We start from the raw sequence: 13225 nt of genomic DNA on the forward strand, positions 1-13225 counted from the left end.
CCCTAATACTAAGGAAAGTGATTATGGTAATTGGGGTTGAGGATGCCCAGTCCCAGGGAACTGTGCGTTGGACCTGGCCAGCAGGGAGCTTTAATGGACATAATCTCACTCCTCTACAGCAAACCTTGTTAGGCTGTCAGATTTTAGGAAAATCAGCTGCTTTCTCCTGTTGGAGCAAAACTGATTCACAGAATTCAAATGATAGCTGTTGTGAGACTACCTTTTAAATCTTGAGAGATCAAGCAAGCCTAGACAACCTAAGGGCCTGTAGCCCTCTATACCCAAGGAGTTACTTAGCATATCCTCAGTGGCAATGCTTGGCAGTGATTGGTTAAACATGGAAAACTCTTGAGTCCATCCAGGGGATTAGCTGCTATTTAAGGTTGGGCTTACAGAGTTGTGTGAGGACCAAGCACAGCATAGTCTGGCTCGTGGAACTGCTATGGCTATAGGCACCAGCAGCCAAGTACACTATACTTTGTAAACTCACCAACGAGTTAACATAGCTGCCTTAAAGGCTATAGAGAAAATTGTCCTCCAAGGGGGAAAAACCCTTGTGGAAAGCAGATCGGACAGGGCCAGATTGTACCCAGACTTTGTGGCCTGGTTCTTTCAAGCTGCAGTGCCACCTTATAGCTGACCCTAGTGCAGGAAAGGTATTTACATTATCACTTGGTCCTTGAAAATGCTGGCAAGACTTGTAAGGAAACACGTAGGTATTATCAAAAGCACTTAAATTTACAGGGGATGATTAGATTTTATGTGGGCATAATGTCCTAGCCACCTTCAAGACATGTCTCTCTCATCAATCATTTAGTAAGTTATATGCCCTGAGGGGAAAATGCTGCCTGTTACACATATAGAAAAACAGGACATTTTGCATGTGATTGCTGCCACAAGGATTTCAATTTTTTTAAAAAAGAAGCATGTACCTACCATGTCCCATGATCTGCACAGCTTCCCAGACTTTTATCTGAGATGTCAGAGAGGAGTCCACTGGGTTAAAATGCTATTCACAACTGAGAATTCATTAGCAGCCTGGAGAGGGCCCAGGGAATGGCTGATGTCCTTTTAAACAACAGGTGCCACCACCCCGAGGGCCAACCATGAGTGATAGGAGAGACAGTGACCCTCAGCTACCAAAATGTACCATTGGTCAGCTCTGTAAGGCAGCCGTAGGCCAGGGTGGGGGCGTGGGGGGTGGGGTTGAACCTCAGCTCCACCACCTGACTTAGACCACCCTCCAGTGAGGATCATTTTAAGCCAGCAGCCAGAGTAGGACTTACCTTAGGCAGAAGCATTCAGAGCCCACAGGAGCTACAGATTCACCTGGGAGTAAGAGATGAAGACTGTTCAGTGAGGAATTAAGGTTATAGTTCAGTTACCCCAACTTCTTTTGGGACTACACCTGCATTTAAAATAGCTGCACCAATTCCCCAATGCTAAACGAAGAAAGATGCTCACAGTTTGTGGCCTTCATTACAGTTTTCTATAATTAGTTATCAGGGTGCCAAAGGTCATAAAGGTGCTTTGAGGCCTCACATTCTACCCAGCATCCTTGTGATTTTATAAGGCTGAAGTATCAGCCAAAACCGTACTACCATTAGATACTGCACCACCAACTTAATCCTTTATGAGGTTTAGATAAAATTCAAGGTGCAGTTCCTCTTGTGATACTCAGGGTGATTATTAAAGGCTCCGAGTGGGGTATCACATGACTGCTGCTTTTCACCAGCAGCCCTGGTAAATGTTACAATGCATGCCCAATGGAAATTTGCCTCCCAGACCACTTGGCCATCAGAGAAACCTGTGTGGGTAGATCAGTGGCCACTCATAGGGGGAAATTGCCTCCACTGTAGTTGCCTCCACTGTAGTACAGGTACAGTGCAGACACACGGACAAGTCTATTAATCCCCAGAACACCCCTATCTATCCAAAAAAGAAATCAGGTGAATAGAGGCAGTTATAGGATTTAAGAATATAAACGAAGTCATGAGGGCAGTGGGCCCCAGCACCTCCTGCTGTATTATCACATTTTCATTTCATTATAGTTGACTTAAAGGGTTGCTTTTCACCACTTGGCTTCATCCTTGCTATCTCAGAAAGTTTGCTTTTACCCCTCTGTTGCCTAATCTTGATCTGTCTGCACAGCACTTGCCCAGGGTATGAACATAGCCCTGCCATGTGTTAGGAATTTGTTGGTGAGTCTGGCAAGCTCACACCTGACAAAAAAGCTAAGGTTTACATCACCCACTATATAGATGATCTTCTGATCAGTCATCCTGATTCTACCGAACTGGCCATGAACTTTGTAGACCTCAAAAACAGCCTTTAGACCTGGGTGTCTTCAAATTGCTCAAGAAAAGATCCAGAAGGTATCTCCACTCCAATACCTAGATAAAATTATAGGGGAGCATACTGTACACCCCCAAAACTAGACATTCACAGGGATTTTTTTCAAAACTCTAATGATTTTGGGAACAGCTGGGAGATATAGATTGGCTCAGCACTTAAGCTTATTACCCGAGAACTTAGACTGGTCACTCTTCTCCCTGCCAGTTACTTTTGAGGATAGGATGACCCTGGCTGTATGGAAGTGGCTGTGTCCAAGTAAATATATAGGACCCAGCCACGCCTTTTCACTAGTAATCCTAAAGTCATCCATGACCCCTACTGGGGCACTCTGGCCACTGCAGAGCATTCTGAAATAGTTGCATTTAGGGCATTCCTTATCTAGGGTTTTGAACCTTTGCTATGATTTGGTGGCAAATTTTATCTCAGAGGGACTCAAACACACTCTAGGAATGCTAGGTAAAGATCTAGAAGTAAGGAATGTCTCAGTCAGGAGGTCGGCAGCACTGGCTCGGGCAGCAGTTCAGTGTCTAGCAGCATTCATTGACTGATTATTCTGGCCAGCTTGATTCTCGGCTTCCACCATCCAAGGTAGTATACTGTACCTGAAGGCACACAGTCTTAGCCCCTTGCTTTAGCTAACCTGTTTACACACACCCCTGACTATGTTACAGCCCCTACCACTCCACCACTCTTCCTTGGGTTCTGAAGTACCATGCACAGTGTACTCAGTGAGTTAACTCTGCAGTTTGCATAGTTTTAGATTATTTTGCCTTCCCCTCTGTCAATATTTACAGCCTATACTCTTATATAGTAGGAGGAAGGCAAGCCTTAGAGATGGCCTACATTGTTCAGGCACCAGATCAGAAGGTATACCATCTTCCCCATCAGCTCCTGGAACTCTTGCTTCCAAGTCAGAGTCCTTGCTATGTTGGCCATATCTGGCCACATATAGCTTTCCCCAGACCACTGGCTGGTGGTAATGCATGGCCGACATCTTGGTCTTAGGGTCCTTGCTCCGATTCCCTCTTGCTGTGCAGCCTGCCCTGATTTAAAAAAAAAAAAAAATCCATGATAGCCATGCTTTGTGTCATTGCCCCCACCCCCTTTTTTACAAAAGACACTTGCCATTTTCTGAGAGCAGGCTAGGCTAAAGCGATATGCCCACAGTGGTCCTTTCCAGCCTGTCATGCATGACGGCACTGACCCTGGAATGTTATGTCCTAGTGCTGTCTGGCAGATGGCTGTTCTTTCTTCATGTCGTCTCCTTTGACAGAGTACAGTTGGTGCATATGTCTATTGATAGCTGTTCTCATATTGTTTGTGCCCTGCTCGCACAGGGAGGCTGCCAGCCAGCATGCTGTTGCTCGTTGCCTTGGATTTGCTGGGATGGGCCATCCACAGCACATAGGTAGACAGTGTTCCTGCTTATAGCTTTTCTGCATTAAAAAACTTCTGAGTTCAACACAAAATAGCTTACAACATGGGCATTCCTCAGGGACAGGGGAATGTAGAAAGACCCCACAGGTGGATCAAGCAACAGTTAGAAAAACAAAAAGGGTAAAATCTCTGCTCCTACTGGGTCTCTAAACAGGGCTTCATTTACACTAAGTTTTAATTGTGCAAAGATGACATTAACAGAATGGCACTGGTCGCCAGAGAACAGGGAAATAAAACCTGAGGTGACAAGAAAGTGGTTTGGCCTGTTCCCTTGCTAATGTGGGGAAGAGGGTATTCTTGTGTCTTCCCTGAAGGTGAGGGACACCCACTTTGGGTACCTTCAAGGCACCTAAAGAGCTTTGGATGCAGTGAAGTTCCTGGTTGCAGGTGTGAAGAGGCTGAGACTGGAGCCCACAGAGAAACCGAAAGTGTGGCCCTTGAAGCCAATCGAGCGGTCTCCAAGGAGGAGGCCTCCTGCACAAACTTCAAGGAGGGCGACACCACCAACGTGGGGTCAAATAAAAAGGCTGATGCAAATGTCGGAGGAGGGAGCACGAGGCCTGGGGTTGGGAAATAACCCTGCAGCTATATTTCTGATGTGTCTGGTAATCATATCCATTCAGGTAAGTCCAGTCAGGGGAAAAGCCTACTGGACCTACATCCCCAGGCCATCGCTTTTTCACTGAGTGGCTTGGTCACATCTTTGCACACCTGTTTATACTAATGGCATCCTTTGTTTGAGAGAGTACTTTTTTACTACCTGGAATCCTGGTGGGCTCTCTTCGGCTATTGGTGGTGAGCTACAGCTCTGAAATTTAGACAGAATTTAATGTCACACAGATGAATACTGGCATGTGTGAGAGCAGCCCCTTAGATCTATAGCAAGAGCAGATATGATTGGGGAACGAGCCGAGGCCCACCCCTGGCTGTTTGGATCCACAGCGATAGTGTGTATTTGAGCCAGTTATGTCAGCACCCGAGGAATGGAGGAGGCTTATGTAAGATTGGCTCTCCTATTACTGTCTGAAAACAGTCCTTGACAAGCTTCAGTCTTCAGTCTGTTGAACCTGCTAAACATTCCTTTCACTTTGTTGGGCACAGCAGCTGTTATGTTCTTCCCTCTTCTCCTTCTTACAGTCTGGTGTTGAGCATTTCAGCGAACCACCTCTGGACTAAGCACGGAGAGTCTTCGTGAACATCTAAGAAATAAGAAAGGGGGAGATGTGGGGAGCAGAGGAAGGCCTAAGTGAATTGTGTGTTGTCTGACATGAGCACGGCCATGTCAAGGACCCAGTGCCTCAGATCCATGGACATGGCAAGGCCTTTTCCGGGTCAGGCTCAGGGCCAAAGCCTTCCCCTGGTCCAAGCACGAATGTTGACAGTGTGTACAGAAAGCAGCAACTGCAGCTTCCTCCTCCTCCTACCTACAGCTTCTTCCTCCTGGATATTTACAGCTGAGACTGCTCCCTTACAGAGACCTCCCACCAAGACTAACCCCTCCTCCTTGTGCTGTACATAATAAACACGCTGAGTTTCGGGTCACATAGTAATTGCTCTCCGTCAGAGAGAGCAAAGCCCACCTGGTCTCAGCTTTTCTGTATGTGTGTCTGTCATTTCTTCAGTGTCTGCAGTTTCTTCATTCCTGCGTCGCCCCAGTCAGGTTTCCAGGACCCAGCAGTCCTGGGCATAGCAGTTACTAACTTCACAAGCACTAACAAGTAGTATATGGCTGAACCTAATTTGAACCCAGAGCCCAGTTGTTCTTTTCTTGTGTGTTTGAGACAGGGTCTCATTATGTAGCCCCTATTGACCTGGGACTCACTCTGTAGACCAGGGTGGCCTTGAACTCACACTTAGTGTCCAGCTGTCTCTGTCTCCTGAGTTCTAGCAGAGTCCCAGTTTCTCCCTGCACTGTCACACTGCTCCTCTGTTGAGTATTTCTTACTGTTTTTGCTTGCTCTCACGGGACACTTTGAAGGTTGATAGGTGTGCCAGTAGTGTTTAGGGGCTGATGTGCACACACAGGTTCACTGTCCTTGCTCCTGTCTCCCACCCCCTCTGCTTCTGAAGAGGACAGTGCCAGCGAAGTCCTAACATGCTTCACCCGTACCCGAGGCATCTTCAGAAAACAGTCTTAAGTTCGGGTGCCTTTGTTAGTCATTTAAGGGGAGAGGATACTTTCTTTGTAGCCACAGACAGGTCTTACACCTCAGTGCGGTATTTCAGAGTATGCTTTTGAAGTCAGGGTTACCGAGTCCTTTCTAAGGTGGGGACAAAGCTGTTAACAAGGCACTTCTTTGGGTGGAAAGATAGTCCCTACAGAATGTGCATGTGAGTTTCTTAAAAAGCTGGCCTTTCATGAGAGCTCTTGCAAAGCCTTCTAGTGTTTGTTGCCTTGAAGACATTTTAGGAAAGATAAAAGTTGCTCCAAAAATCTAAACTCTTGAAATAAAAAAAAAATGCCCTTCACAATGGGGTGGATCTCTTGAGACCAGTTCAATTTCTTGCCATCATAGCTGTGTGCATGGGTGGGTAGGGGATGGGGACAGTGAGGATAGCTTTTGTTAAGCCACCCCCAAGGATGCCTTCTGCAGAAGACCTTCAGTAGTAATTTAATCTAAATGTGCTTGTCAGTAACGCTGTTCCCTTGGGGGGGCTTGGGGGGCAGACCTAGGGTATGTGTGTGCAGCTTGGACCAGTGTCCCACATAAGCCACGTTCCCAGACCACAGTAATGAGTGGTATGGTGGCTCTTTCTTTTGGTTTTGTAAGAAGCCTGTGAAATTTGACTCCTGGGTCCATAATTTTAATTTCCCTGTATTCCAGAAGACATTAGAAAATAGAAATTGATCAGGAAAGTGGATTTATTTTGTTTGGAAAAGGGAAACAAAATGAGTTGGTTTTGTTTTGTTTTGTTTTCCAGCTTCCTTATAGCAATGTTCTATCTCTAATAGGAAAGATGCAACCCACAGGAAATATACCCTCAAAGGTCCAGCTGTCATCAGGATAGTGAGACTTTTCTGAGAGAGCTCAGCAGGAGGACCCCCCCAACCCCCCCCACCCCCGAGAAATCTTATTTGGTTTATTTCCTGAGTGTTCCTGTTAGTGCTGCCACTGCTGGGGGCGTGTCCTCTTAAATCCCGGAGTCTGTCACCTGCAGTGCTCAGTGTGTCAAGTCCTCTCAAGTGCTCTCAGCCTCTTGGCTTCACTAAATCCATAGCTCGTAAGTCGTTGATTTAGAGTATAGTAGGTGGTTTCTATAAATTTCCGTAGACTTTCCGGGTGAGCTCTAGGAGGCGATGTTACAGTCTTACTTTATTGGTGACCTAGCCCATGCATATGGGTTTTAGCCCTTAAAGGAGGTTTGAATGGAAGCAACCCTCTTTAAGTGCTTCCTGTATTGTGAGATACCTGTGTTATGGTGTTGGTGATTGTGGCAAGAATTACCCCTTTGTTGCCTTCTAAATAAACTAGACTTTTAAATGGAGTACTCTTATTCCAAAGCTGCTATCATTCTTTTGTGGTCCAGAACTATCATGTTCTTATTTATCAATATTCCTAAGCTTTTAGGGAGCTTATTTGAACAAGCAAAGGTAAGCTAATTTCTGAACATACTAAAGTCATGGTGGGAGGAAGGTATGTGACATTTGGTTAATATAGTAAGTGGACAACCGCAGTGTGTTCTAAAGTCTACATAAATAATATTCTCATACTTAAAGGTTTGTTTTAGTGAATTAAATCATTGCATTGCTGAATGAATTCTTATTATTGTTTAGTTATCTTATTTCCTCTTAACCAGACCTTATATTTTTTCTAATAATTGAAATAAATAATATTTCTCTAAATCTGGAGGGGAAATGTTTATATATATATATATATATATATATATATATATATATATATATATATATATATATATTTGCTTTGTTCTGTGGCTCCTCTGAGTAGCAAACTGTCCTAATCCAGTCATGAAGAAAGGATTCTCTTATTTTCCTGTTTTTTTTAGCCTCTCTTTAATGCAGCAAACAGAGTATCTTTTTTTCCTATGCCATCTTTACACGTACATATGTACCATTAAGTATAGCACTAACAATAGCACATCAAGGAAGTATGACAGAAGTCACTAAATGTAAAGATTTCTTCTGTGAAAAAACTTTTATATTGGGTCTGTTTAACTGTAACTTGTTGGTATATTTAATCTAATTTGTTATTAGCTAAGTTTTCATTTTTAGTAGGTGGTTAGTAGACCAAGCTGCTGAATTTGGAAGGTGTCAATTTGTCATGTGCTTCGTGAATATATTTTATGTTGAGTTTTACTTTTTTAGATGAACTCAAGCATATTCTTATTTATCTATATTAAATGTTTCAGCTAGCCAGGTATGGTAGTTTACCCCTGTAATCTCATCACTTAGGGGACTGAGACAGGAGTTCCATGAGTTCAGGACCAGCCGGGACTACAGCGTGAAACCAACTGAAAAGACAAAAGACAAAAGACAAAGTCCAAAAACATCAAAGCTAGCAGATTCCCATGACTCTTCAAATTAGTGGGAAGATCAATCTTAATTATATACAGATTAACCTCGGCTTTCCTCTGAACTCAAATGTGCTTATTATTAGCAGCTGCTTCTTATTCTCAGGATGAGTTCTCTTTATTCACATGAACCAAACAGGCCACCCAAAAAATAGACGTGAGAGCACAGGAGGCGGCAGAGCCTGTGATGGTGACACTTGAGAGTGTTTGCAGCCTTATTGAGTGGTCTTGGAAACCCCAGCTGTTTCTGGAGTTTTCCTTTTTCAAAATAGAGCTAGGAGATTGTTCTCCTAAGCAAGTGTTTACTCCTGTTTATAAAGTGTTGTCAGTTTTAAGTTAGATTAGTTGTATTTTCCTGTAAGACTTTATGGATGTTAATTTTTACATTTTGGTTTTAGCAGATTAGGTAATGACTGTATGATAAGGGAGGTCTTATACCGCGAGCAGCGCCTGGTGTGGCGTTCCCAGTTTACCTTCTGGTGGGCTTAGTTCCTATCCATATATATGTAAGCTATAGGGTGACACTGGGCACTGAGCATCTCAGGAACTGAAAAGCACTGCTGTTATTGTCACACTCAAGGCTATGGTGTCCCCAGTAAGCAGAGAACTGAGCTCATTATAGGTGTTAACTGCCGTTTATTCTTTTCTGTTATGGCAACTGAGCTATCATCAAGGTAGTATTAGCATACAAGAGGAGTGTGTTTAGCATATAGCTGTACAAATTTAGTTCACTAGAAATGATCACTACCTTCCAGGAAAGCATGTTCTCAAAGCAAATGGACTGCAACAGTCTCAAGGCTGAAGGAGGTAAATATTGATAAGAGTTCAGATATATTTTCTGAGAACACCACTGTGGATTCTACAGTCAGTGAAACATATGGTACTTTTTTTTATGCTTAAACCAGTTAGTTCAAGTTAAAATTGCTCTTACTAAACTGCTTTGCATAGATTTTTCTAATGGGTCTGGTTTTGATAATAATCTGCTGATATTAATATGCATGCTGGGGTGTCCTTTGGAATGTCAGATCTCTCTCACTTTTAATGTAATGTCAAGATTTATTTCCTTGCCTTTGCTGTTGGTTTGACTCCTGTGTTTGTGCTTTCCACTTTACAGGCATGCAGTATGGTGACTGTGTTAATAATCAAGCTAGCTCCACACCAACTCCCTTGTCATCAGCTTCCGATGATGAGGAAGAGGAGGAGGAGGATGAGGAAGCAGGTCTGCTTTAGCTTCACACACTTTCCGTCTTCACTTCTTCAAACTGTCTTTATTTTGCAGTCTCAGTCTTTAGAAAATGTCTGAGGATTGAGCTTGATGAACACCTCAGTGTGGGTTACAGAAAGAACGTGGCTCACTTGACTTAATCACGTCTTTGATGGTTGAATGTTTTCTTCTTTTAGACATGCTTGTCTTGCCAAGCTGTGTGCAAAGGAGTGGAGCCTGACTGAAGCTCCTGCTGGTTGCCGTAGTACCCCTTAGGAATAATGCTTTCTGCTTTGCATGTTCCTTCAGACTAATCAAAATGAGCTATGTGGATTTTTTTTTAATATGGTAGGAAAGTAAGATTGTTTTACAGGGTCTGGGTCCCCTTGGGTCCTCTCAGCATGTGCTTAGACGCACCACATCAGTATTTGCCTGCTTGTGAAACAGTTTCTATCATTCACTAAAGAAGTACATAGGGTTGTGTAGTGACGACCTGCTTAATTATATTTTTGTGCTTTGATAGGTAACTATTGACAATTAAACAACTCAGGGCTTAAGAGGAGATGAGGGAGTGAGGGAGCTCTTTCAAGTGACTTTATATGACCGAGTTCTCTTCCTACTGTATTTATTATTGTTGGAAGGAGTTGCTAATTTGTCTAACCAAAACCTGCTGTTCTGTGTGTATTGTTTAAAATATTCAAATCTTTTTACATGATTTGAGGGGGATAAAAATAAGAGATTCCAGGTAGGAAGAAGTTGTTTTTCAGAAATGTTTTAAATTTTTATTTTAACTTGATTTCAGATTTTTCAAGTTTAAAAGGTATTCCCTTGTATGTTTTATCCAAATAAACCACCTTCTTTATAATTCCTTATATACTTTTCCCTTTGTTGTCTGAAAGCCAAATCTTAGCCATGAACTTTACTCCCAAATACTGCTTGCCCTGTGTGTTGCCAATCATGAAGGTAGTACAGTCACAGGAGGTTGAACATTGGTGTGATAACATTTGGTGTATATGGCCTGTGGTCAGTTCTTAGTAATTGTCCAGTTTTATATAGTTGTATTCATGGCCCTGGATCCAGTCCATAATAGTTCATTGAACTTAGTTGGTATGTCTGTAGTAGTTCTATTGATGCAAAACAAACAGAAACAAAGCTATCAGTTCAAAGGGATTAAGGATTTATTCAAAGCTAAGTGTTAGTGACTGACTCGCACACACAGGTCCCTAAGTCCTAGGTTCTAGTGTGGTGATGGTTTGGGAAGTTTGACAGTAGCAGAGTCAAGGGAGTCATAGTGGAGGCACTTTTCAAATCTATTGGTGGAAACATCAGGCCGAGGGGATGCACAGCCCAGTGGAGGAACCTCTGCTGGGGCTCAGATGTGATCTGATTGTCAACACTCTTGTTGCATTGGCAGAGGCTGAGTTTCTGTACATTCCAGAAAGATTTACCTGTCTCTAGGATGTTAGGTCACACACAGAGGTGGGGAATCAATGGCTAGTAAGGGAGCGATAGTCAAGATGACTTTGGATTTCAGTCTGTAGCATTCCAGCTTTGTAAAACCTGTCAAGGCTTATAGAATTGTTTAACACAGGTGCGGCTTGTTTCTGAGAACTTCATTTACACGGGCCAATTATTTGTTAAAGTGTTTCCTGATAATGAGCATCAAATCATACAGTTTTTCCTTTTTATTGATGCTCTTGATTTATTGAGACTGCGAGTATCATGTAGCTCGCGCTGGTCTCATATTCTCTGTAGAGCCAATGCTATCCTTCTAACGCTCTTGCCTCCACCCTCCAACTGCTGTAATAACACATGTTCACAGCCACACGGGTTAAAGGACATGTCTTTGACAGGATTTTAAAGCAATTTGCAATGCCCTTGGTGATGTATGTCCACATATTGATGACCTTAGCATTCTATGAGAAATTGTTTTGAGATGTGCAGATGTACTGGTTTTTGTTTTTTCATTCCTATGTATGTGCACATGTGCAGAGGCATGGGTCTGTGCACAAGCAGAGCTCAGGAGAGTGCTTTGTACTTCTTGGAGCTGGAAGTGCAGGCATGTAAGGAATGGTATTCCACGTGGACTGGAATCTTCCTTTCACTTTCTGTAGGTGCTGAGAGCTTAGCTCTGGTCCTCATTGCTCAGCAAGTACTCTAGCGGCTGAGCTAGTGCTCCATTCCTGAATACCATGTTCTTTATTTAACTGTCACCCATTGCTTTAGTATTCATTAATATCTTCAAACTCTCATTTATATTGATGAGTTGGACTTATGAAAACCCATTGATTTAGCTAGTGGCAATTCCTTCAGTTGGGCTCTGATACCTTTCTTAATCCCTTGTAAATATAGCACTGTTTGGGCATGGGGAGATAGGACAGAAAGTGAAGAACATCCCTTGAGTCTCACGAGTGCAGAGCTCCTGTTTGTCTGCTACACTGGGTGAATCCTGCCAGTCCTGTAGTGGATGTTACTGTGAAACCTGCTGCTATTAATAAGGAACAGCTCAGAGGTGCCAGGTATCCATTTTCTCTCAGCCAATAGGTGGTAGACATGGATCTGCCTTTCATTCTTCTGTGTGTTTATCCACGTTATGTAGAAGCAAATCCTCAATTTGCCCAGTTATTAAAATTGAGCCACACGAGCAAAGATTCTTGGTCTTGCTGACCCTTAGAGAGCACCTTACCTTACACCTTTTCTTCAGGGCTTCTGTGTTTTCATATTTTCTCAGCTTCAGAGTCTGTGCTAGTTTTATTTCTTCTTGAGCTAGGGTTCCCCTGTGTCGTCCAGGTGGATGGTCCATTTAGCTCTTTCCTTTGCTTGCGAAGATTCCAGCTCCTCCTTTTTTCTCCTTTGGTTTTTTTCAAAGCTTCAAAAGCTGGGACCTAGAGCCAGTATAGACTGAGGGGCAGTTCTTCTCAAGACCTCCATTCATACACTTCTCCCACCTGGCCTCATTGATCTTAGTCTCACGCTAGGGTTATGACAGGACTGAGGAACGTAGAGCTACCTGACGTCAATAGGGGGATAATCCATCAAAACTGATTGTTTACCTAAAGTTAGCTTTCACATTGAAAAGGGACAGATAGAGTTTCCTTAATCTGGAATATGAAATACTACAAAAGCCAGATGTTTTCAGAACTGATATGACTCAAGTGGACAGTTCTACTTTTCTCATGATAGGTCATACATAGTTAATCCTAGATGTGCTAGAAACACCTACAATTACTATTGGACCCCATGTTTCAGGTACATGTGAAATATATGTTAGTCTATGGTTAGCTTTAGATTCATTTAAGATACCTCATCTGTTATATATACATATTCCAGAATCTGAAAGAAAATGTAAAAACTGAAAACTTTCTGGCTCCATGTATTTTAGATAAGAATTTTTCAATCTGTATTTTTATTCTAAGGAATAATACAGTGGCTTCCAGAAATACTTAATAGGGAAACAGCATTTATAATTATAACTTGAAAAGGCAGTGATTTAGGATTTTAAACAGTGCCTTACCTCGAGAGGAAATGCTTTTCTATTGTCAAAAGGGAAGATTTCGTAAGTGGAAAGAGGAAATCAGACTGCAGTGTACTGGTGAACACAGGGGCCCTGGTTAGTAGGTCTTCAGTGTAACTGCATTGTAAGGTGAGGGGGTGGTGCAGCAGGGCAAGTCAGCTATAGTTTGAAGGGTTACAGTGTGA

The 13225-nt window shown here is 42.9% G+C and overlaps 1 protein-coding gene across 4 annotated transcripts in view; it reads left to right on the forward strand.

Annotated features, from left to right (window-relative positions):
* The window catches only part of Sec24b (SEC24 homolog B, COPII component), a 79619-nt gene that overhangs the window by 33153 nt on the left and 33241 nt on the right, over positions 1-13225 (forward strand). For 3 of the 4 annotated variants that reach the window (XM_085835524.1, XM_029475010.2, XM_021158257.3), the window contains one exon: positions 9437-9541. The exons of the other annotated variant lie outside the window; for it this stretch is intronic. In XM_085835524.1, coding sequence (XP_085691650.1) covers positions 9437-9541 — 105 coding nt within the window. The remainder of the gene's footprint in view (positions 1-9436; positions 9542-13225) is intronic. 4 annotated transcript variants of the gene reach the window in all.

The sequence above is a fragment of the Mus caroli genome, unplaced genomic scaffold, assembly GCF_978045245.1.
Source record: "Mus caroli unplaced genomic scaffold, Mus_caroli_1 scaffold_3, whole genome shotgun sequence".
NCBI classification, from domain to species: domain Eukaryota; kingdom Metazoa; phylum Chordata; class Mammalia; order Rodentia; family Muridae; genus Mus; species Mus caroli.